The 23,863-nt window shown below is 38.1% G+C and overlaps 2 protein-coding genes and 1 pseudogene across 2 annotated transcripts in view; 1 reads left to right on the top strand and 2 right to left on the bottom strand.

Annotated features, from left to right (window-relative positions):
* LOC101957132 (solute carrier family 25 member 32-like) overlaps nt 1-6,943 on the bottom strand; it is a 12,844-nt pseudogene extending 5,901 nt beyond the window's left edge.
* On the top strand, nt 6,842-23,863 carry LOC101966596 (dehydrogenase/reductase SDR family member 7). The gene is made up of 7 exons (XM_005322757.5): nt 6,842-7,074; nt 13,442-13,594; nt 15,393-15,499; nt 15,864-16,103; nt 18,722-18,844; nt 19,597-19,812; nt 23,598-23,863. Exons 1-7 carry the CDS (start codon nt 6,942-6,944, stop codon nt 23,643-23,645), a joined length of 1,020 nt encoding a protein of 339 aa, XP_005322814.1. The 5' UTR covers nt 6,842-6,941; the 3' UTR covers nt 23,646-23,863.
* The window catches only part of Pcnx4 (pecanex 4), a 46,848-nt gene continuing 33,286 nt past the window's right edge, over nt 10,302-23,863 (bottom strand). Inside the window, exon 11 of the mRNA XM_078050002.1 lies at nt 10,302-10,555. Within this exon, the coding sequence (XP_077906128.1) occupies nt 10,472-10,555 (84 nt within the window). The 3' untranslated portion in view covers nt 10,302-10,471. The remainder of the gene's footprint in view (nt 10,556-23,863) is intronic.

The following is a 23,863-nucleotide window of genomic DNA, read 5'->3' as shown; positions in this document are numbered from 1 at the left end:
TTTTCTAGGTATATCTCATGTTGAACAATATCTGTTAAAATTGAAAGGATACATGTTTTTACATCAACCAATTTTACACTTGGAAATCTATCTCCAGAATAATAGTAGTGGCATATGAGGAATACATATACATGAATGTAAAGCACTGCTTTATTTATTCAATGGAACAGGAAGGAGTTTTAATGCCCATGTGTCAAGGATATGATTAAAATATAAATTTGGTATATGTATTCAATGGAAATCTATTTTAAAGAAGATGTCAAGGTGGGCAAGGTGGTGCCTACCTGTAATTTCAGCAATCACAAGTTCAAACCTGGCCTCAGCAACTTATCGAGGTCCTCAATAACTGAACTAGACCCTGTCTCTAATAAATATTAGGGATGGGATTGTAGCTCCATAATAAAGCACACTGGATCCAATCCCTAGTAGTCTCCTGTCCCAAAAGATGTCAAATCTACTGAATCTATTTTGAGGGAGGACCATAATATTGGTAAATTAAAAGACAAGTTTCTATATGATGTATATAATACATTCCTATCCTCATGAATTCAACCACAAAAAAGGGGGGAGGGTTTGCTGATATTTGGCCATTTTAAAACATAGGTTCATATATTTCATCCCAAGATTTATGAATGTTTATACAAGGAAGGGAATGTTGTAGAGGCATACTGCAGCCTCTGCCTAGGGTTGCCAGGCTGGGGTAGGATCAGAGTTCATGCAGGGGATATCAGCTACTTTTCCTTATGTTTCTTTTTTCTTTTCTTTCTTTTTTTACACAATAACTTTATTTATTTATTTATTTATGGTGCTGGGGATTGAACCCAGGGCCTCGCATGTGCTAGTGAGTGCTCTACTGCTGAGCCACCACCCCAGCCTCCCTTATGTTTCTTGCATCATTGATTTGTTTGTTACAAAGACCTTTTTCTATTTTTATAAATTTTAGGAAATTATTATGATAAATTTATGAAAATGAGAATAGTTTATTTATTGTTTGAGATATTATTTTCATTTCATCAGTGCAAACCAAGTGTTTTATTGAACTGGCAAATGATTTCTCAAAAAAAGTTTCAGAATGTAAATTTTCATTTTCTTAATTTATTATATAATGGATAACTAGTTAAATGAGTGTGTAACTAGCCACATCTTAATGCCCTCTCCTAACTTACTTTACTACATTCTTTTAATCCAATCATTAATATAAAACCTCTGACCACTACAATGGAAGCTCCATAGGACCAGGGATTTTGTTTTATTCATTGATGTATTTCCAGTACCTAAGGCAACACCTGCCAATTAGTAGTCACTCAGTGAATCAATAGTTTTTGAATGAATGAATGAATAAATAAATAAATAAATAAATATGGCAGTAGATGGTGAGGAAGAAGATGGAAACTCTCCAGTTGTTTGTGTGACTGTGAGATGGCAGACAGGGGTTATAATGATCTTTCGTCTTGTCAACTGGGATGAAGAAAGGAGAATATTTTCTACAACATGGTACTAAAATTTTCTGTATCCATCCAACAAATGGTAATGAATTTTTTAAAATTTTAATTAGATTTCTCCTTAATTATTCATTACTCTTGATTAGGAATCTAATTTACAAAAATATGACATATTATTTGCTCCCTTTGGCAAAGTTCAGGTTTTATCCTAAGACTTTTGAGTAGGGAACTGACTTAGGCTTTTAAAAGGTAACTCTGGTTGTCAAGTAAAAAGCAGACATGGGCTATGGAGAAGGAGAGTGGGAGCAGGGAGCCCAGGGAGGAGGTCACAGTGGAGATTCACTGGAGAGGTGATGTCAGCTCAGACCAGGGTAGCAAGAATGGATGGGGTAAGAAGTGGCAGCTTTGGAGTATAATCAAATAGGGGAAAAGCAAATTTAGAGATAGTTATAATAACAGGATTATTCACCCCATGGGGTGGGTGTTGACATACTTATTTTCCTCCAATGCAGTTGAATTTTTTTCCTGTTCCTTTACTATATTTCTGAGCTTTGGCACAATTTCCTGACCATGTGCAGGCATTTTAGTGCCAGCTTTATCGTATCCCAACTTAACCCTTCATATCAAGTTCAACTTCATGTTCATCTGCCCATAACGCTCACTCCCTCTCAGTGCCTTCTCTCATAAGGATTTGGAGACCCTCCTTTCTGCCTTGTTCTTTGCCATGGGACATATAATTCCAATCTGATTTCTTCTAACCACTCAGCTCTAAGCCCTCATTTTTACTGTGGGATCCCTTTGGTTCTGCTACCAACCCTCTCTGGTGATTTTAGTCTTGATACCCCCATCATTTGGCCCTTTCAGGAATTCTAGAGTCATCATACCTAGTGCTGGTCCTTTCTGCAGCTCCAGGGTTGTCCCTCTGTCCACTCTGCTGTCTCACCCCATTTTATCTTTTTCCTGCTCAAGTCTCTAAGCAAGGAATCGACAGCAGATGAACGGACATGTTCTTTTCCTACAACCATCACATCTCTACGAGTTTCCCTCACTTGTCTGGAGGAGGGGGCACTCACTTCTGTTTCACAGAGGACACAAAAAGTCACTCTCGCAATTTCTTTGTGGACAGATTAGGAAAATAAAAAGGGCTTTGTAGGATCATATTTGAGAGTGACAAAACAGGTTCTTTGGTTATAAATAAACCTAACAAAGTGTCTGGCCCTTTTTAGAACATGGATTATGTAATAATTTTTCCCTCAGAACTGGATTCTAGATGCCAATTCTGAGGCCAGGGGAAAATTTCCATTCAACATCCCTTAAGGGATGATTCTCAGGTTTGGGCCCTTCACAGTGGGGTGTCATTTACTGAGATGGGAGAACATTCTAGGCAGAAAAGTTTCAGAAGTAGGAACCACAGGATCTGTTTGGAACATTTTAAGTTTGAGATGAGTACTAGACAACTAGTACTAGTTATGAGTTTGGAAGTCCAGGGGGAGGTCAGTGCCAGAAACATATCCATGGGACTCATTAGGATACAGATTCATGATACAAAGAACTCACTAGGACATATGAACAAATAGAAGGGCTAGTAAAGTGGGACAAGGGCTGTCCTGAGAGTTCTTCAACATTCAAAATTTAGGAAGAGGAGGAGGAGCCAGTAATGGAGATGGAGATGGAGTCAACACCTAAGAAGGAAAATGAAACCAGGAAATACTTTGTCTTGAGGCAAATAGATTAATCATTACCTTTCAGTGTATCAAGATGGGGATCACTGGTGACAACAACAAGAGTGCGTGTGTTCAATGGAATAGTGAGGGGAAAGCCTGGCTGACATAGGCTGAAGAATGAAGGTGATGGATAGAGACAGTGCATGCAGCCATCATTTGAATTTTTCTTAAGGAGGGAGTGACAAATGAAATGGTAGCTGGAGAGGAATTGGGTATCAAAGCAGTGTCGTTTCTTTTTTTAGATGAGCATTTTGCTCAGACATGGTGGCACATGCTGTAATCCCAGCTCCTCAGGAGACTGAGGAAGGAGGAGTGCAAGTTCAGGGCCATACTGGCAATAGTCCCTGTCTCAAAATAACATCTTTAGAAAAGGGCTGGAGATGTAACTGAGAGGTAGAACACTCCTGGGTTCAATCTTTAGTACTGGGGGAAAAAAAAAGATGGAGCATATTATACATGTGGAACAGTGGATGTAAAATGCTGACTGACATAAATTGAAAAGAAACTGAAATTGATGAGTGGAGACACAGCATGCACCCATCTCTTGAATTTTGATTTAAAAGAGAGCAGTGAAAAATGGGCCAAGAGCTGGAAGTGATTTTATGATCAAAGAAGTATTTCTTTTTTAAGATGGAGCATATTATAAAAGTTTCACGCTGATTTAAATGCAGAGAAAATAAAATATTTATGATAGAGACAGGAAATAATGAGAGTAAAATTGCACTTGTAATTAAGATCAAATTAGTGTCCTACTGTTTGCCTTTTTTAGTTAGAGAAACAAGTGATGTATCAAGGAGGAGAGAAAGAAAATAATAAGAGTAAAGTTACAATTATTATTAACACTAAAATTATAATATCAAATCTAACTTAATTATTGGAATTTTTTTTCAGTACTGGGTATTGAACCTGGGGTGTTCAACTGTTGAGCAACACCCCAACCCTTTTCTATTTTTTAAAATTTTGAGTCTGGGTCTCCCTAAGTTGCTGAGGTTGGCCTTGAACTTGCAATCCTCCTACCTCAGCTTCCTGAGTAGCTGGGACTACAGGCATTCACCAGTAGCCAAGTTATTTTTTGGCATTTTATATTTAAATGTTTAAAGATCTGTCAGCTTATGAATGGCTAATTCAGGAGAGTCAGCATTCCTTTGCTGGGCCTATTGTTCCTACTCTGTTCTCCCGAGAGTCCCTTCATTTTTTCATCTGTCCTTTATCTGTGCTTCCAAGTTCTGAGATAAATTCTGTGCAAATGGGAAGCGGCAATCCTGGTGGGTGCTATTTGTGAAAAGAACTTTGAGTGTCTTTACCAGAGGCATGAGAGTCCAAGGCTGGGTTTTTTTTTTTTTTTCTTCGTACTGTTAAGTAGAACAAAGAAGGGCAAATTGCAGCACAAATAGATTAGTTGTACTTATTGTGTTTCTGATAATAGTAACTGATTCTTTGTATATAACTAAACTCCAAAATGAATTATGCTTCTATTCAAGTAGAAAGAAAATTTTGAAGTAGAAATTTGTAATTTACTCTGCTTTTCTTTTCCAATATAAAAACTACTGTGTAGTTTTATTGCAGTTTGTGAATTAGTCAGGGTTTTCCAGAGAAACAGAAGCATTAAAAAAAAAAAAAATATGAGACAGAGAGAGAGACAGAGAGAGAGATATTTATTTTTAAGAAGTGGCTCATGTGATTGTGAAGTCCAGAAAGAAAGACTATAGTGTCCCAAGGGAGAGAGAATGTTGCAGCTGAAGCCTAAAGGCAGTCTGAAGGCAGAATTTCCTCTTTTTCCAGGGGCCTGCCTCCTTCTCTTAAAAGCTTCAACTGATTGTACGTGGCCTGCTTCCAATATGCAAGATAGATAGATAACCTGCCTTACTGAAAATCTACTGATTTAAGTTTTAATCACATCTTAAAAATACCTTCACAGCAATATCTAGACTGTCTCATTAAAAATTGTGTCAGTGGATACATAAAATTAACCATCACAGTTTGCAAATCAATAAATGGGATACTTCACTGTGTACTTAAGTTTACAAAAACACAGTGGTATGAATGAGACATTCATACTGGATAAAATCTTCAGAGTAAAAGACACGTTTTTGAACTTTTACAAAGCTCACAGGGACCTCTAATTTCTAGGGCTTGAGAGGGTAGAGATTATATTGTTCCTGTCACTTTTTCCAATCCTGAGCCCACTTTCCCCGTCCTCCACTCCCTCTTCTCCACAACTGGAGTTTGTGATGGAGAATCTAGTTTCTCCATTCAGGGTATGATGTGGCCTAGGATGCTAAATCTAATTAATCCTTTTATTTTAAAGCAGAGAAAACAGGCTCAGAGGAAACTTTTGAATAGACTCCATTTGGTATTTTAAAACATCTTATCATAAAAGTACTGTATCATATAGAAAATAAAACTCCTGAGGGGTGGGGAGGAAGAAACCACACTTGTGAAAGCAACAGGTCAATGAGAGCAACTCTTGACCAATATTATTGCCAGTTGCAATTAAGCAATAAAGCAAGGTAAGAATTTAGGAGGCTCAGGGCTGAGGCTGTGGCTCAGTGGTAGAGCTCTCGCCTGTGTGAGGCGTTGGGTTCAATCCTTAGCACCACATAAAAATAAAACAAATAAAAATAAAGGTATTGTGTTCAACTAAAACAAACAAACAAAAAAAACTTAAAAAAAAAAAAAGAATTTAGAGGGCTCATACATTCCTAGGGTCACCCTGAACTAGATCACAGTAATTTCTGATTCATCACAGTTTAAACATTTTTTTACTGCTTTCTCTGGTAAGGGGAATTTTATAGGTGCAGAATACAGACGTTAACAATAAAGGATTCCGGGTCTTTCAGGTTGGAGCCCAATAAATGATAATTACAAATGAAAGAATAAATAACTCATAAAGATAATTTATCATTAATTACAAAACAATGAATGACATTATTGTATACAAGGTGCTGTGCCCTTCATAGGCATTTTTTTCACTTCAAATTCCTCGTGTATACTTTGGGGGTTCAGATAACGAAATCATTTACACGGGGTCGCAGAGGACACAGCCATTGGACTTAAACACTATGCAGGCCACGCCCCAGCTTGGGCTCCGGAGGCCTAAAACTCACCAACCAACAAGCTCCTCAGAACTCACTTTCCAGCTCCGCTAGGAGCAAGGGTCATTTGCAATGTGATTTGCAAATGTCAGTTGATGTGGGGCAAACCCAACTCAGCGGCTGGGTTAATTCGGTGGTGGTATCAGTTTATGCTTTGTTGGCTTCACCAAGTTAAAAAAAGGAAAGAAAGAAGGAAACAAAACAAAACAAACAGACAAAAAAACAGATGGGGGATGCGGCTAGGGCTGTAGCTCAGTGGAAAAGCGCTTGCCTAGAACTGAAGAAGGAAAAGGAAGAAAGGAAGGAAGGGGGCATGTTTGTTTCTCCCCCAAACACTGGAGCCCTAAAAAATACTAGTCCGCAAGACAATTGTTGAGAATAATAGTTCTTGTTAATACAAATCCTGTTTACTGTCCCAACAATGGTATAGCCAAGTAATGAAGTCATCTGTGCCTTTTGTTCCTCTCTCAGCACTTCATTGGGCGCACATCCAAGCGAAACGAGCAGCTTCGGCCACCAGGGCTCCAACTTCTCAAATCAACTCTCGGCCGCAGCCCGGGACCTGGACCCGCCGGGCCACTCCTCCTTCCTGTGGGTTGGGAGGAGCCGGGAGGCTGTGTCGGTGTGATATTGAGGGCTTGAGCTGGTCGTCTTCCGCTAGAGCCCGGCCTGAGGCCACCATGACCTGGGAGCTGGTGCTCTGGTTGCTGGCGCTGGGCGCGCTGCTCCTGCTCCTGGTGCAGCTGCTGCGCTTCCTCCGTGCCGACGGCGACCTCGCTCTGTTGTGGGCTGAGTGGCAGGGGCGACGCCCAGGTGAGGGCCCTCCGTGACTCCGTGACTCCCAGACACAAGTGGGAGATCGGGCTTAGAGCGGCCAAGGCGGGTCTAGATCACTAGCTTCCCGGTGGTCCCGGTGGTCCGGGTCCCTCGCGTTTGCGTGGAGTTTATGGGTCGCGGGGCCGCGCCCTTCCAGGGCTGCCACTGGGGAAGGAAGAGGCCGGGCTTAAGGAGGCAGTTCTGCCCCTATTTATTTATTTATTTATTTTTAATAGAGATCATTTTTTTTAAACCTTTATTTCACTTATTTATTTTAATGTGGTGCTGAGGATCGAACCCAAGGTCCCACCTGTGCGAGGCGAGCGCTCTACCGCTGAGCCACAACCCCAGACCCTGTTTTTTATCCTTATGGGAAAATGGCACAGACTCACTTTCCAGCTCAGGCAATCCCTGTAAACTACCCGAGAGCGCGAGAATTGGAGGGACGCCCTCAGGGGTTTGACTTCTCAGCCAGGATCCCAGGAGTTCTGGTGTAGTGTCAGGGGAAGACACTCTGAGAAACAAGGAGCATCCCCCTGCATTGTAAGACAGTCTCCTTGTACAGAGGCTCAGTGTGTCTTCCTGAAGTTGTTTGTCCTCGACTTCTCGCTGTTCTGTAGTTTTGGAATCAAATCTGAGGTAATGGTGTCTTCCATCTGCCTTCTCACTAGGATATAAGTGTAACACCACAAAGAGCTGAATTGGTATTGTGCTGAGGTGAGATAATTCTTGGCACACTAAGGGGGCATTCTGCCTACCCTTCTTTTGTCTCTGCCTTCCTATTTTATGGTCCTATAATGAGTGTGTGTGTGTGTGTGTGTGTGTGTGTGTGTGGTGGGGGGGTGTATGTGTATTCATGAACACAGTGTGTACTAGGTAGGCAATGTGCTCAGCACTTTACAAGCATAACGTTTGATCTTACAAAACTGGTACAAATTGGGCATTACTCTTGTTTTCTACATAAGGAAATTGATGTTCAGAGAAATGAAATGACCTGTCCAAAGGTGAGGTTTCCCTAGAATAAGTTTCCTGTATGAAAATACCTGAAATATGTGAAGTTGGCTTGGAAGTGAAATAGTTACTAGCTCAGAAGATAGTCTATATTTTCTAAATGGCTGATGGGTAGAGATAAAATTGGTTCTTGGGGACTGAAAAAAATCTGATGGCACAGTGTTTTGTGTCTCTCCAAAGCTCAACCTTCCTGATGAAATAAAATTTCATTTTATTTCATTTCTCTGGTTGGGCTTTCTTGGGTAAAACATGTGCAGCAGTACTGTTGCTGAATTAATACACAGCATGTATGCAAGGTCAGGGCTACAAAACTATGGCAAATAGTTGGCTGTGATTGGTGGACTTTGTTTTTTTTTTTGGTTGTTGTTTTTTAATCAGGAATTCCATATACACTGCAATTTTACTAACTGCAGAACTTTCTCCTGATTGTAGGTGAAAGGCATGTGCCTATTCACTGCCATTGGCTGCCTTGTGGATGTTTGTGTTTGATTCTAAGTGCTTTTGTGTTAAGTTGGACTTTCTACTTTTATCACAAAATTCTACAAAAGTTATTCAATCCATCAAATTATGTTGAGGAAAAGGAAAAATCTAGCAGCTTAACTGCTAAGTAAGTTTAGCTTTTACTTGATTATCAAATAAAAGTTAAAAGATAAGGTCACTAATAATAGTGTTTAAGAAATTCAATGATTTTTTTCAGTTGTGTTACTTTTGTTGGAAAAATGAATTTTGAAGGATTTTAAATTTGATGATAGTCAATAATGTGGTTGTATAAGTTTAAAATTTGCATGTTAATTTTATATATCAGGGCTGGGGTTGTGGCTCCGTGGTAGCCACAACCTAGCATTTACAAGGCACCAGGTTCAATCCTCAGCACCACATAAATGTAAAATAAAGATATTGTGTCCAACTAAAGCTTAAGGATAAATATTTTTTTAAATTTCATATATTATCACTTATTTAATAAGTTACATTAAAATTTCTTTAACAAATTCAGTTAACAGTTTAATAGTTTTTAATTTTAAAATTTTGTCATTCTTAATCTGCATTGACAAAAAGTAAGCTTTATAGAACTCTATTTATAAAGCATACACAGAAATATGTACAGTGTATAGAAACATATTTGTTGAATGTAACTTCATTTGGGGGCACGTTAAGGAAAAACGTCTAAAAAGACATTGGTGTAGAGGGATAAAGAAAAAAAATTAAAGGATCATGGAAATCCACTGAGATTTCCTAAACAACTTAGTCATAAAGATGGGCAGGCCCTATGAAGAAAAAAATTATGCTCTTTTATTACTTTGTAGATTTATTATTTTTTGTTACTTTAAAAAGTAGACAACACATGGAGGAACTTTGGATAGGGCAAAGGGGAGAGAGGGGAAGGGATAGGGCATGAGGGTAGGAAAGATAATGGAATGAGATGGACATCATTACCCTAGGTACATGTATAAAAACATGAATGATGTGACTCTGTACAACCAGAGAAATGAAAAGCTGTGCTCTATTTGTGTGCTATGAACTGAAATGCATTCTGCTGTCAAATTAGAACAAATAAATAAATCAATTAAAAAAGTAGAAAACACATTCATGTAATAAAAAATTACAAATATAAAAACATATATGGTAAAAAGCAAAGCTTACCCCATCCTTGTCCCCCAGAATCCCAGTATTCAGGCAATCACTATTTTCTGCCTCTTTTGTGTCCTTCTAGAGAGACATATTCTTTGCATTTATCTCACAAGATGAATTTCCAAGGAAACTAAATTTGGATATTGGACATTGATCTAGAAAATCCTATGGCACAGTTCCTAAGTATGAAAAGGGACAACATGTATGGACAACTCAGGTTTTAGTTGACAGAAACCTCAGTGTGAGTCAGCTGTGAATTGCCTTCCAGCAAAGCTGAGGCGGGTCTGGGCTACATCTGCAGACATTTAGTGTCTAAAGAAACAACCGCCAATGATGCCTCTGTGCTGGGCACTGGGGATGCAGCAGGAACCTGACATAATCAGGTCATAGATGAACCTTCTGCAGGACAAGGGAAGTAATGGAGTCAGCTCATCCTGCTCTGCATTGCCCCGACCCCACTGGAATCCTGCATCCTTCTGTGGCCAGCTCCTTTCAGCAGGAGCATTGGACAAGCAATGGGAGCTTGTGCAGGGGGTTTGAGCAGAACTCAGGACCTGGTGCTGAGGACACATGAGGAAAGCAGCAGAAGTTGAATATGTTTATTTAGCCTTAGAGAAGCCAGAGATGGGAGCCCTCAGGGAGGAGAGAACAGCTGTCTTCAAGCACATGAGGATGGCCATGTGGAAGAGGCTTGATTTACTCTTTCTGGTGCCAGAAGGCAGGCCTGCTGCCCACTGCTGCCAGTGGGTAGAAGTTAAAGCTGTATCCCGTCAGTGGAAGAAAGAGCCCTTGAATGATTAGACTTGTGTGAAAGTCCCAGATGACGAGCTTCCACAGCCTGGGAGGGAAGGAAGTGGAGACGAGTCAATGGTTTGAGGAGAGAATTTTCAAACTGGGTTTAGCATTGATTGTAAGTTTCTGTCTAACTCTAAGAGTCTGCTTTCAGGTGCTCTTTCAGGGAGTATTTATATATGTCAGATTCTGTGGAATGTTAAACAAAGGCTGGCTGCTAAACAAAAAAGCGTTCTTCAGGATGGGAGGTTGGGTGTCAGAACTGAATGTGCTAAGGTGAACTTGAGCCTGGACACTTTCACTATTGGCTTTATGTAATAGCTGCTTGCTTACAGATACAAAATGAAGAAACCTTTATTAGCTCTAGGCCAAGTTAGTCAACAGTTTCAGAGCAAAGTAGATTCACTTTATGTGTCTGAGTAAAGAATTCCAAAACAAACTGAATTCACTTTACTTAAATTTGGATTAATGAGTAGTCAATTCCAAGTCAAGCGAATAACATTGAGAAAATAAAGGATTACCTGAATACATATTTCTTAATCCTGTAACATTCTGGTCCAATTGTGCTTTTCCAAAAATGTATAATTACCTTGCAGGAAAGCTTTGTAGCCCAGGCATATTTTAGGGACATTTCCATTTTTAGTTTAAATATTTATAGAAGACTGTTTTCCTAAGGGCAGTTGTATTGTTTAGAATATCTAAGAAACAGTTGGGTTTTAAAATATTGAGTAAAATCAGGCACTCTGGAGGTGTGACTCTGGAGGCTGAGGCAAGAGGATTACTAGTTTGAGGCCATCTTTAGCAACGTAGTGAGGCCTAAGCAACTTAGAGAAACCCTGTCTCAAAATTAAAATTATAAAGGACTGGGGATATAGCTCAGTGGGAAAGTCAGCAACACCCATGGAAAGTGACCTTGGGTTCCAGTCCCATCACTGCAAAGACAACTGATCTTATTTAAATATGTGCACTATATGATAGTCAACTGTGTGGAGTTTGGAGCTAGCTATACCTAGGTTCATATCCCAGCTTTGCCAGGGTTTTTAGGTGTTGTTTCATAGTTATTTAGTTTTGGATTCCTTTCTATGTTTCAATCTCTCCCAGGCACTGAGGCTATCCAGGAACAAGGAAGTCAGGGTCTCAATCTTGATGGTATTTACAGTCTACTCTGGGTAAATTAATCTTTATTAACCTCAGTTTTCTTTTCTAAAAAAGTGAGATCATAACAGGATTCTTGTGAGGGTTTTATTAAGTAAAGCAAAGCATATAAGTAATAAAGAAAAGTGAAATCATTAGGACTGTTAACCCTATTGGCCCTGGTGGGAGAATCAGAACAAAGTTATTAATATTCTATGTTTTGCTGCTGTAAAGTTCACCTGTTAAAATATTTTTGTGTGATTATTATTATTATTTTTTATTGTAGATGAACACACAGTATCTTTATTTTTATGTGGTGCTGAGGATTGAACTCAGTGCCTCACACATGCTCAGCAAGCACTCTACCACTGAGCTACAGCCTCAGCCCGAGTTTCCCATGTTTTAACTCATTACTCTTAACAATCCTGTGAGGGATTTGATATTAATCACTTTTCTTGATCTGGAAAATTAAGGCACTGAGCATATGGGACATGCTCATTGCTGTGTGTGGTGGAGCTGAAATTTGAACCCTGGCAGTCTCTAAAGATGCTATTGTTAAAAAGATTGGATTTAAAATGCTTAACTTAAATAGTACACAAGGTTCTTGATTTCAAGTGTCCTGATATAAAATCATAAATGCAAAGTTAAGTAGTAACTTGCTAGCTAGTTTTAATCCATAACACATATCTTTTTTTTAAAGAGAGAGAGAGAGAGAGAGAGAGAGAGAGAATTTTTTAATATTTATTTATTTTTTTAGTTTTCGGTGGACACAACATCTTTATTTTATCTTTATGAGGTGCTGAGGATCGAACCCAGCACCCCGCGCATGCCAGACGAGCGCACTACCGCTTGAGCCACATCCCCAGCCCCATAACACATATCTTAATGAAGAAGAAACACAGGAGGTGAATCACAGGTTCAGATAGAATAGTGACTCCAGTGACTATCATCTCCTGCAGCACAAATAAACCACTTGCCATTGCTTTAGTATTGCAGCATTTTCAGAGTCTTCAACAGGAAAATGACTGTGCAAGAACACAACATGTCTTCTTCCTGTCATTATATATTTCATCTTGGGTAAACTACTAAGATTCTCCTCAAATGAGAGCTCAGGCATTTCAGGGGCACTATTACAAAATGACATTAAGTCATCCAATTTGATTGCCAGATGGAGAAAATATTACCTTTAAAATACAAGATGATTACATCTTATCATAGAGCAGCACTTGTAATATTGGCACTCTTCATTGAAAGCTTGATTTCAAAAAGTTGGAAGGACTGACTGAAAAAAGTAGTCTGAATTCATCATTATACGGAGAAGAAAAGTGAGTCTGGGTAATGACTTTCTGTTCACTTAGATTGATTGATTGATTGATTGATTGATTGATTGATTGATGGCCCTGAGGATTGAACCCAAGGCCTTGTACATCTGAGGCAAGCACTCTAACAACTGAGCAGTCCCTTAGCTTTACTTTTCTTATCACACGAGTAGATATATAGAGCCACGTAGTGAACCATGGAGTGATAAGGCTAACCTTGAAGTAAAGTCTGGAAAATTCTGCAATGCATAAAATACTGTTTAGATAACTATTACTAATATGGTTTGTATTCATGCTTTAAGAGATTAGGTATGAGGAGTTTTCTTAGAAAGTTTAAAAAATTTAAGCTCCACACATTAGTATTCATATTTAGTGGTATTGTTTAAAGTTTTTGATGTTTGTTTGTTGCCAATCTTTGATGTGCAGGTGTGATCTCTCACTTATTCATTCCCTTCTACCTCTATTTCTTTCCTCAATAGAATGGGAGTTGACGGACATGGTGGTGTGGGTGACTGGAGCATCCAGTGGGATTGGCGAGGAGCTGGCTTACCAGCTGTCAAAACTGGGAGTTTCTCTTGTGCTGTCAGCCAGAAGAGTGCATGAGCTGGAGAGGGTGAAAAGAAAATGCCTAGGTGAGTGAACCTAAAACAGCAGCTGTGCTTCCTAGACATGAGGCACACTGCAAACTCAAGTGCAGCCTGGAATTGCAGAGGGGAGATGGGCTTCTCCTGCCAGTGCACCCTGGCTCCAAACCCTCCAAGTGCCTGGCCCCTGGCCCTTTTCTCTTGTCGCCTCTTAGTTGGCTTCCCTTCACCTTTCCTGCCTCATTTTGTCAGCTTTCTATTCTTTTTTGCACTGATTCTTGGCATTAGGGAGAGACTGCTGATTGTCCAATCCTTTTTGACTTTTTAGTGACCAGGTGACTTATATTTTTGTCTTAGAGAAAGAATAGTTTTCTTTTTTTAATATTTATTTAGTTGTAGATGAACACATAGTATCTTTGTTTATTTTTATGTGGTCCTGGGGATTGAACCCAGTGCCTCATTAGTGAGAGGCGAGTGCTTTACCACTGAGCTATAGCCTCAGCCCCGTTCAGTTTGTTTTTTTATCTATAACATTCATATATGTAACCACTGAAACTGAAGTAGGATGGATCCTTACTCATTTTGCTAAAATGTGAGATATTGTAGTCAATGGAATGGTATAACATTTTTGTTATAGAGAATAAAAGAAACAGAGTGAAATTAGGTATAAAAAATGCAACCTATAAAGGGTGATTATGTTAATTATTTGTTGGTTTGGGTTTTGGTGTTATGTTCACATTGAAAGCAGCCTCAAGTAGAAGAGCTGTTTTTTCTCATAGGGTACTTGGTATCTAAACTGAGAGAATGTTGAATTTTCCAGCTCATTGTTTTTTGGTCATCTCTCTGTTATTCCTTTTTTCAGTCTTTCTTTAACTTTGCTGATTTTGAGCTAAACACTCTGTAATAAGAGTTCATTGCCTGATTAACAGTCTGCAAGGCCACAGGTCATCTTTGATGATATTGCTTCCAAAGGCCTCTTATAGCACTAGGTCATTTCTTATGGTAGTTACCCCTCTACTTCTGGGACCTGCAAGTCCTGCACAAGCAGAGAAGCTGAACCCTGTCAGCCTTTCTTCATTTGTGTGAGCGTGAATGCTTTTTTTTTTTATCTTTCAGATCATTAGTGCAAGCCCTTACATTTATTAGTTCGCAGATGATGCTTCATTATGTCTCTTTTGCCCATAAATAATTTGTACTTACTGTATTTTCTGTTTTGTTTTTCTTATTGGCATTATTTATTCTGTTTCAAGGTTAGAGTTCAGGCAAATTTGCTTTAATGAACAGAAATAGAAAATGGCAGTTGTAGCACATGTTGATTCTTGGTGGGATTTGTAGAAAGGACCATGTTGTTTTCTTATATGTCATTGGCCTGTGGCTTCTACATGTCATTTGACTGTGGGCTTTGAGCTTCTTACTGAATTAAAACATAACTTTCATTTTCTTTTTCTTTTTTAAAATGTTTGCAAGGCAGCAACTAACCTTTGTGAGCCTACTGCAAAGTGAACAAAACTGTACTTCTAAAGAAATTGCTCTACAGTTTTTGTTTCGTATAGCTTGTAGGTTAGTCTTGATTTCCGCCAGTCTTTTCTCAAGTTCTGCTGTCTTTATTCAGAATAAAGCATGCTATTCTATGTCTGGTGAAGCTGGCCACCTTTTTTTGTCTAAGATGTTTCCATATTACCTCTAGTTCTCCTGGTGACTGAGAGAAACTTTCAAAGGGCCACCCAGAAGTGAATCTGTGGGCAACTCCTATTGCAGGATGTGTGTTAAACTTAAGAAGAGTAGCAAGGAGAATGAATGATCTTTGTCATGATGTTCTCACTAATTTTAAAGTATTTTTATTTAGAGAATGGCAATTTAAAAGGAAAAGATATACTCATTTTGCCCCTTGACCTGACTGACAGAAGTTCCCATGAGGGGGCAACTAAAGCTGTTCTCCAGGAGTTTGGTAAAGTAAGTAGCAATTTATATTCCTATAGCATTTATTGCATTGCTTTGTCCATCTTTGAAGTGTCACAAAGGATATTCCCATCCATGGTGCTCTCATTTTAACACTTGTATGTACATGGCGTCCGTGCAGTGTAATCAGGCCTATGTATTAGGCCTGTTAATCACTGAGTCTGACATTTTCCATAAAAAGTTTTATAAAATGGGAGTACCATAGGTACATTCTGGTTACTTTACCATGATTTTTTATTACTAAATTCTAGAAATATATCATTGTTCTATTGAATCTTCAAGTTAACAATATAAACAGTTGTGCCTAGAATTTCCTTTACAACCTCTAAGCATCTCTTTTCTGATTTTATTTAACTAGATTGACATTCTGGTCAATAATGGTGGAAGATCCCAGCGTTCTTTGATTATGGATACCAACTTCGATGTCTTCAAGGAGCTAATTGAGCTTAACTATTTAGGGACAGTCTCTTTGACAAAGTGTGTCCTACCTCACATGATCGAGAGGAAACAAGGAAAGATAGTTATTGTGAATAGCCTTGCAGGCATTATATCTGTACCTCTATCCGGTGGATATTGTGCCAGTAAGCATGCTCTTCGGGTAAGGCTGCTGAAACTCTACTCTGACAGAACTGACCCAAATGGGAAATATGATTATCCTTGGAACTGGGCAATTGTGTGGGAAAACAGAAATAGAACTTTGATAGAAGATATCCCCCAGTATATGATAAAAACAATTTGAGCCACACATGCTTCAAACTTGTCCAAAATATATGTATTGAGCATCTATCCTGTGCCATACACTGCAGCAGATCCTGGAATATAAAAATATGATTTTGCTCTTTAGAAGTGTATGTAGGGGCCAGGGTTGTGGCTCAGTGGTAAAGTGCTTGCCTAGCATGCGTGAGGTATTGGGTTCGATCCTTGGAACCACATAACAATAAATAGAATAAAATTGTGTCCATCTACAACTAAAAAAAAAAAAAAAAAGAAGAAGAAGAAGTATATATAGTCTGGTCAGCATGTCTTGTTCACCTTATCCCTATTTCCACCACGTCCTCATGGTAAACTGTGAGTCTTCCCCTCCCTCTACACAAACTTTGGGATGTATTTTCTTCCTCCCATTACTGTGACTTTTTTTTCCTTCCCCTTTGTACTCACTGTACATTTTGCCATGTCTCATGAATGTGAAAAGAGGTACTGACAACTGAAGTATTAGTATTGGGCCTCATGTGACATTTCAGTGGTTTTGGAAGAAGAAATCTCAGCCAGAGCAAAGGCCAGGAGAATAATTTGATTTTGAATTTTATAATTTATGAAGTGTAAATACTCTTACTGAAGGAAATTTTAATATTTGCTTAAGTGTGGATAGGAAGAACATATAAGGCAAATAGAAGGAGAATGATGGAAGGAGATCCAAAGTGTAAAATTAATATTGTTGAAGGTTAGTTTGAGTCAGCATTTTACTCTTGGGAAAATGAGATGCAATAGATGCGTGGTTGTCTTACTTTTCAGAGAATGTGAAGCTTTGGTTCTTTAGGACATCTTCTTTCTTCTCTGAACAGGGGACAGTTTGAAGTGATGAGGCTATAGAATGCAGCACTGATTTCTTCCTCTTCAACAATGGGCTGTCAGTCTTACTGTAGAGCATCTGGACAAACCACAGGCGGGCAGATGTGGGAGGACAACCACCTGTCTTTTGGCCCCAAGAGTTTCATAAGACTGACAGAATGTTCTCAGTAAAACACAGATGAGCTGTCTGGCCTCCCTCCAAGCTTCTCTGTTAATTATTGGATTTGATTTTCTGATAGGATGTGGTAGGTTGAGACTCTAGTTAGTAGAACATTAAGCAGGAGGCTTTTGTGAAGAATGCAGTTTTTTCTAGGATCTCCAGCAAGTTGTGGAGTGAACTTGTTTAGTTGAAAAGCTTACATGTTAACATTTCTTTGGCTACCAGTGATTGAACCTACGGGTGCTTAACCACTGAGCCACATCCCCATCTCTTTTTTATATTTTATTAGAGACTGAGTTGCTTAGGGCCTTGCTAAGTTGCTGAGGCTGGCTTTGAACTCATGATCCTTCTACTTCAGTCTCCCAAGCTACTGGGATAATAAGCATGCACGACTATGCCCAGCTAGTAGATGGGATTTCTAACAAGAGGTCTGAACCATCTTGAGAGGTAGTATTGTCTGACAAATGTCTTACTTTATGTTTTCTTTCTGCTTTTGTGGCAGAGGGACAGAAGGTTAAAAAGGTCAGGGGTTCTCAATTCATTTACCAATTATTTTTCGGTCCATTTCTGACAGCACTCTTCACTTGCAGCATAAACTCTCACCACCCTCATGAGACCCAGGACTAATCATGAGGAAATAGCACCTTGTAGTGTGTTAAGGGTCAGTTATTTAAGGGCTGGTTACTAATTAATGATGTTGGATTAAATATGAATGTACCAGGGGTTAGGTGTTTAGTTTCAGTAGTTAACCTAGCTTTATAACAATGTAATCTTGGAAAATTCCTAATTTAGGATCAGAGATGAAGGGAAGCAGATTTCTGTTTATTCCTTGTTGGTTTGGAAATGGCCTGTATGTTTAAGTCTAGGTCTATAGTTTGTTTTTATAAATGTCATTCAATATGTGATCATATTATAATTTTAACTGGCCAGGTACTAGTTATCACCCCCACAAGACTCATCTGCTCAAACTAAATCATCCTGTTTAGTAACATATTGCATAGTAATATCAATTGAAAAGGTTGGATTCTTTCTCTGTGGTGAATTTCTGTGCAGCATTGATCCCTCTGTACTCCCTATTGCCCCAAACACTGGCACTTAGATGACTCTGGAGAATAAAGAGAAAGCCTATCCCAGTGATTTCTGGAGAACATGCACTTGTTTTAGAGCAGGGAGATGAGGATTGCTATGAGGAGGGTGTATCAGAACCTTCTGGGAGTTCTTGTTGGTTCAGGGTTTGCCAACCATAAAGACCACTGATAGCAAGAGCCATTATTACTAAGGTGGCAAACTGCCTATACCTGGCAAGAGGTGAGGATGTCTTTCCTGGATCGCCTCTGGTCTCACAGTGAAAAATGCGTAACATTGTTTGCCCGACTACACTACTTGATCTTTATTCAGGCTTTTCAGAGCATATTTTGATAAATCATGAGCCATGAGTCTCCATTTAACTTTATTTGCCTTTTTTTTTTTCCTTTTGTGTCTGTTAGGGTTTTTTTAATTGCCTTCGATCTGAACTTACCAAATATCCAGGTATAATCATTTCTAACATTTACCCAGGACCTGTCTACTCAAATATTGTGAAGAATGCACTAGCTGAAGAAGTCACAAAGGTAAAAATTTCTAATTGTCATATAATTTGAATGCTTTCCTTGTTATATTGTAGTGTTTTTTTTTTTTTAACTGTATTTCAGGGTTATTATGTCATACTTTTGTTAGAAAGCTTATGAAAATTTTTTAGTCAGCTGATAGTGCATTGGCTGCTGATAGTGCATTGGCCTTATGTTTAAATAAAGGCTAAAGAAGTTGCTAAGATAATATTTATAAGATGTCTGCCATTACGGGTGTGCTATTATGTGATAGTTTTTTTTCTTATTTAGAAGCCCATTTTATCTTCTTCCATTTCATCCTCTTGTTTGATGAGATTTCATTTGCTAAATGCATATCATAATAATTTGAGTCTCAGTACTAAAGTGATAACTAAATTATCACTCTAAGGTGATAATTGCTTCTAGCAATTCTAGCTAGAAGCAAACTTTCATCTTTTAGTTAGCCCATACAGTATTCTCTTGTATATTTATCATTCCTATTAGGCTAATTGAAGAATTACAAAAATTGCACTGGGAATATAGTTCAGGTGTAGAATGCTTGGGAGCATGAGCAAGGCCCTGTGTGTGATCCCTAGTGCTGAAAAACAAAAAATTAAATTTGAAATACTATAGAAGTTTATAACCCCCTATAGGGTTTGTGGGGATTCCTGAAGGAATAACACAATTAGTTGGCCTTTAAGTTTTTTTCGCTTAAATGTTCTGTGAAATAGCTTGAAAAATTACTCAGCATTCACTTAATTCTAAACTTTTCTTAGACTGTGGTCCATGCTGGAGATCAGTCGTACAAGATGGCAACTAGCCGTTGTGTGCGGCTGATGTTAATTGCCATGGCTAATGATTTGAAAGAAGTTTGGATTGCAGAGCATCCTTTCTTGTTGGTGGGATATTTGTGGCAATATATGCCAACCCTGGCCATTTGGATGACAAACAAATTAGGGAAGAAAAGGATTAATAACTTTCAGAGTGGTAAGGTAAGAGCAGTTTATACATTTCTTAATAATGTTTCAATTTTGTAGGAAAATAAAAAAATCTTAGTGCTTAAAAGCTTTCTTGCTAACCCTCCAACAATTTCATGTCAAATACAGAAATTATAACAAGTATTCCACCCCCATATATATCTGGTGGCTTACTGTAAATTTTGACTAGTCCTGGGAGAAATGAGTTTTCTACAAGGTAAAATCAAACCAAAGGTTGCCATTTTTTTTTTTTTCCTACACTTAACCATTTGACTAGGATCTGTATCAAAGTGCTCTTTCCCCAGCAAGATCTACCCATCCTACCAGTCTCTCAGGGCAGGGGTTACCTCTCTGAAGTGATCCCTGGCTTCCTCTCCCACCCCTCCCCAGGACTAGGTGCACCTCAGGCCCTATACCCTCCTCTTCTGTCAAAGCACTGACTGTATTGCTAAGACAGGTGTATGCACACTGTGCAGGATACACTACTGTTGCCTCCATCCTGCACATCTGACATGTGCCTGTGGCCACATTTACGGAAAAAGATTATTACTGCCTTTGGCCCTCATTGTTATCGCAATTAGTGGGGTATATCATTAACTGATTGATAAAATTGTGACCATCAGTAGAGTTTAATGCATAAATAACACAGCAAATGTAATGAGTTAATCTCAAAATTATAGATTGATTGTACAAAAAAGGTTAGTGCTATGGAAGAATTTTATTGAGTTATTTATTTAAAGAGTTATTTCTTTCATACTCTGTTACTATCATATTTTGAATTAAGAAATTAAGAAAATGCAGATTGACATAAAAAAGAATTATAAAAGAGGATCATACTCTACATGTCCACTATATAATCTACCACTATTTTAAACAACCCACTGAAACATCTAATCCACTTGTTACACATTTAATTTGTTCCAACTTTTTGTAGGGAAGTGCAAATGAATTACTAGGGAAAAAGATCGAAACACCAGAACATAACAAAATGCTTAGAGATTATAAAATGGATTAATAATACACTAAAACATCCAGAGCTTGCAAAATTATTAATGAGTCTTTCCCTGTACTAATCTGTAATGTGGAGCAGTTTACTTTGAGCCAAATCATTTACAATTGTTTTGGCAGTGCTGAGACTCTGGTAGTATGGGATGGTTCCAAAGATGAGCTTGATCAAAGATTACATCTGAAATTTAAATTTGGAGCATAGTCGATCTAATGGCATTGAGCCCAGCCATAGATAAGAGTTGGGAGGGGAAGGCCACCTATCTAGAAAGGAACCACAGCATCCTGGCTGAGAGCACGAAGCCTAGTGCTGGGCTTTCTGGGTTCAAATCCCAGCTCTACCCGATCTCTGCCCCTTGACTTTTAGCAAGTTACTTCTCTATAGCTCAATCTCTCCACCTGGGCAATGGAGATTAGTGAATAGTATCTAGTCACAGGATTGTTATGGAGATTGAATGAGTTAGTACATGAAAAGCTTTAAAACAGTCTGTAGTGTTATAAATGTTTGCTGTTATGCTTTTATTTTCTTTCTCATCCTGACTTTCATAAGTAGCAGGATATTCAGCATAAAGTAAAGGTCAATGATTTGTGTTTTTATACAAAAACTAAAAAATCAAATCTGTATATTTGGAAGGTGTATGTGATGATTTGATATTATACATACATTGTAAAATGATTACTACAGTAAATCTGATTAACACATCTCCCACAGTTACCTTTGCTGAGTCATGAGAACATTTAAGATCTACTCTCCTATCCAATGTGAGGTATATGATATAGTGTTAACCAATCACCATGCTATACATTAATTTGAATTTGTGACTTAATAATAACCTAAGTTACTCATCTTTTAACAGAAAGGTTGTGCCCTTTGACCAACATCTGCCCATTTCTCCCACCTTCCAGCCCCTGGCAACCATTATTCAATTCTGTGCCTCTATAAGTGAGTTTTTAGATGGCACATACAAGTGAGATCATATAGTATCTTTTTGTATCTTACGTATTTCACTTAACACTCTTCAGCTTCATTTTTGTGGTATTGGGTATTGAATCTAGGGTCTCACATCCAAGAAAGCACTCTACTATTGAGCCCCTTACATAGCCCTTTTAATTTTGTTTTGAGACATAGTCCCACTAGTTGCTCAGGCTGGGCTTGAACTTAAAATTCTCTCATTTCACTTCTCAAATAGCTGGAATTATAGGAATGTACCATTATTCAGAATGTACCACACAGGATTTCCCTTTTTTAATGGCCAAACAGTATTCCATTGCATAGATATACACCACCTTTGTTTTAACGCATTCATTCTTTGACAAGGTACTTAGGTTGTGTCCATATCTTGGCTCATAGAAAAATGAGCATGGGAGTACAGATGTTCTTCTAGATGCTGGTTTCATTTTCTGTGGATATATGCCCTGGTATGGTTTAGATATGGTTCCTCCTCAAAGCTTGGTCCCAGTATGGTAATGTTGAAAATGGTGGAACCTTAACCGATGGGCCTACGCAAGGAAATTAGGCCATGAGGGATTAACACTACACCCTACCTGCCTTCAGTTACCACTGAAGGGATTAATAGATATTTCTCACAGAACTTGAGTTAATTCTTAGGAGAATGAGTTGTCATGTACTAGGCTCCTTCTACATAGAACTGATTTCATTTCTTTATGAGAAAATGACCCAGATAAGGGGACTTTCAGCAGAGGCTGAACAGATGAGGTCACCCAGTCTTTGACTTTTTACAATTTCCAGAATGTGAACTTAGGAAAGCAAACAAATGAACAAAAAAATCCCCCCAAACTTTTTTAATTTTTTGAGAAATATCCATATTGTTTTTCATAACCCCTATACCAATTTATATTCTCAAAGATCTCAGTAACAAAGTAGACATATATTATAGAAGTGGTTTTTTTTCAGAGAGGAAAGAGGGACCAGGGATTAGAAGAGTTTTAGTCATATGAAAGTTATTCTTCTCTCAGAAATGTCTTGTGAAGCTTATTTCATTTTGTTTACATACTATCTAAATGTAAAATATAAACATCACTCAGAAAATATAACATTTTATTACATTAGCCTTTATTAAAAGATGGCAGCCCCCCCCATGACCCCCTTTAATATATTGTGTATTTCATGGTCTTAATGCCTTATCACTCTTTTTAAATTATAAATTAGGTATTCTCTAATTTCCCATTACCATTTCTGAGGCATGATACCTCATTCTCTACACAAAACCTCAGAACAAGAGCCACACTGAATTTTGTGTTATCAATATCATCATTATTATTCTTTTTTAGTACAAATTCTTTCAAGAGGTAAATGCATACTTCCCAAATGAAAATCACATATGAGGGATTATCAAGTTGCTTTTTAAAAAATCATCCTTTAAATAATATATTAAAAGCTCATAAATAATTTGAATTATATTTCAAATATTTCCATTTTAATAATTGGATCTGTTCTTTTTATTTATTAGGACAAATCAGTGTGGGTATGATATGCTAATCTGAGTATTAATGAGAATTCAGCATTTAGGAAATGATATGAACAGATAATAACCAATGTTATTCATGCCAGATAAAGGAGATAATGATGTGAAGCTACTTAGAGAGATTTGTGGACAGATCTAAAATTTGGCTGTGATTTTTTTTTTTTTCAGTCCAGTCTAAACATTTGTCTGAGGCTTGTAAGGATTCTTAGCAATGAATGATAATGAACAGATCCCTCAAAGCAACTTAATTGTAAAAACTTGGGTAAATAGTAGGAAGGACTGATACATATTACTGTTACTCTTTTACAGGATGCAGATTCCTCTTATTTTAAAATTTGGAAGACAAAACATGAGTGAAAGGAGCACTTGTAATTTTCTGGCCATTGAAGGGAGAAGTGGAAAACATAACAGCAATCTTATGCCCAGAAGAATAACTGAAGGCTAATTTGTGATTTTTTTACTTCTTGATACAATTTTCCTTTTAGTGTACAATAAATAAAAAATAAGACTGTCATAAATCTTGCAAAACAGTGTTAACATACTACATTCTTGAATAAAAGAATATTTTAAAAATA

The sequence above is a fragment of the Ictidomys tridecemlineatus genome, chromosome 5 (assembly GCF_052094955.1).
Source record: "Ictidomys tridecemlineatus isolate mIctTri1 chromosome 5, mIctTri1.hap1, whole genome shotgun sequence".
Classification (NCBI taxonomy): Eukaryota; Metazoa; Chordata; class Mammalia; order Rodentia; family Sciuridae; genus Ictidomys; species Ictidomys tridecemlineatus.
The sequence above is the reverse complement of the archived record's forward strand: the minus strand, read 5'-3'. Positions and strand labels throughout refer to the sequence as shown.

Excerpts from the sequence above, each read along its gene's own strand:
- LOC101966596 (XM_005322757.5), top strand. The coding sequence starts at position 6,942 with ATGACCTGGGAGCTGGTGCTCTGGTTGCTGGCGCTGGGCGCGCTGCTC. Across the intron at positions 16,104-18,721 it reads CCAGTAAGCATGCTCTTCGG|GGTTTTTTTAATTGCCTTCG; the intron begins GTAAGGCTGCTG and ends TGTGTCTGTTAG. Across the intron at positions 18,845-19,596 it reads TAGCTGAAGAAGTCACAAAG|ACTGTGGTCCATGCTGGAGA; the intron begins GTAAAAATTTCT and ends AACTTTTCTTAG.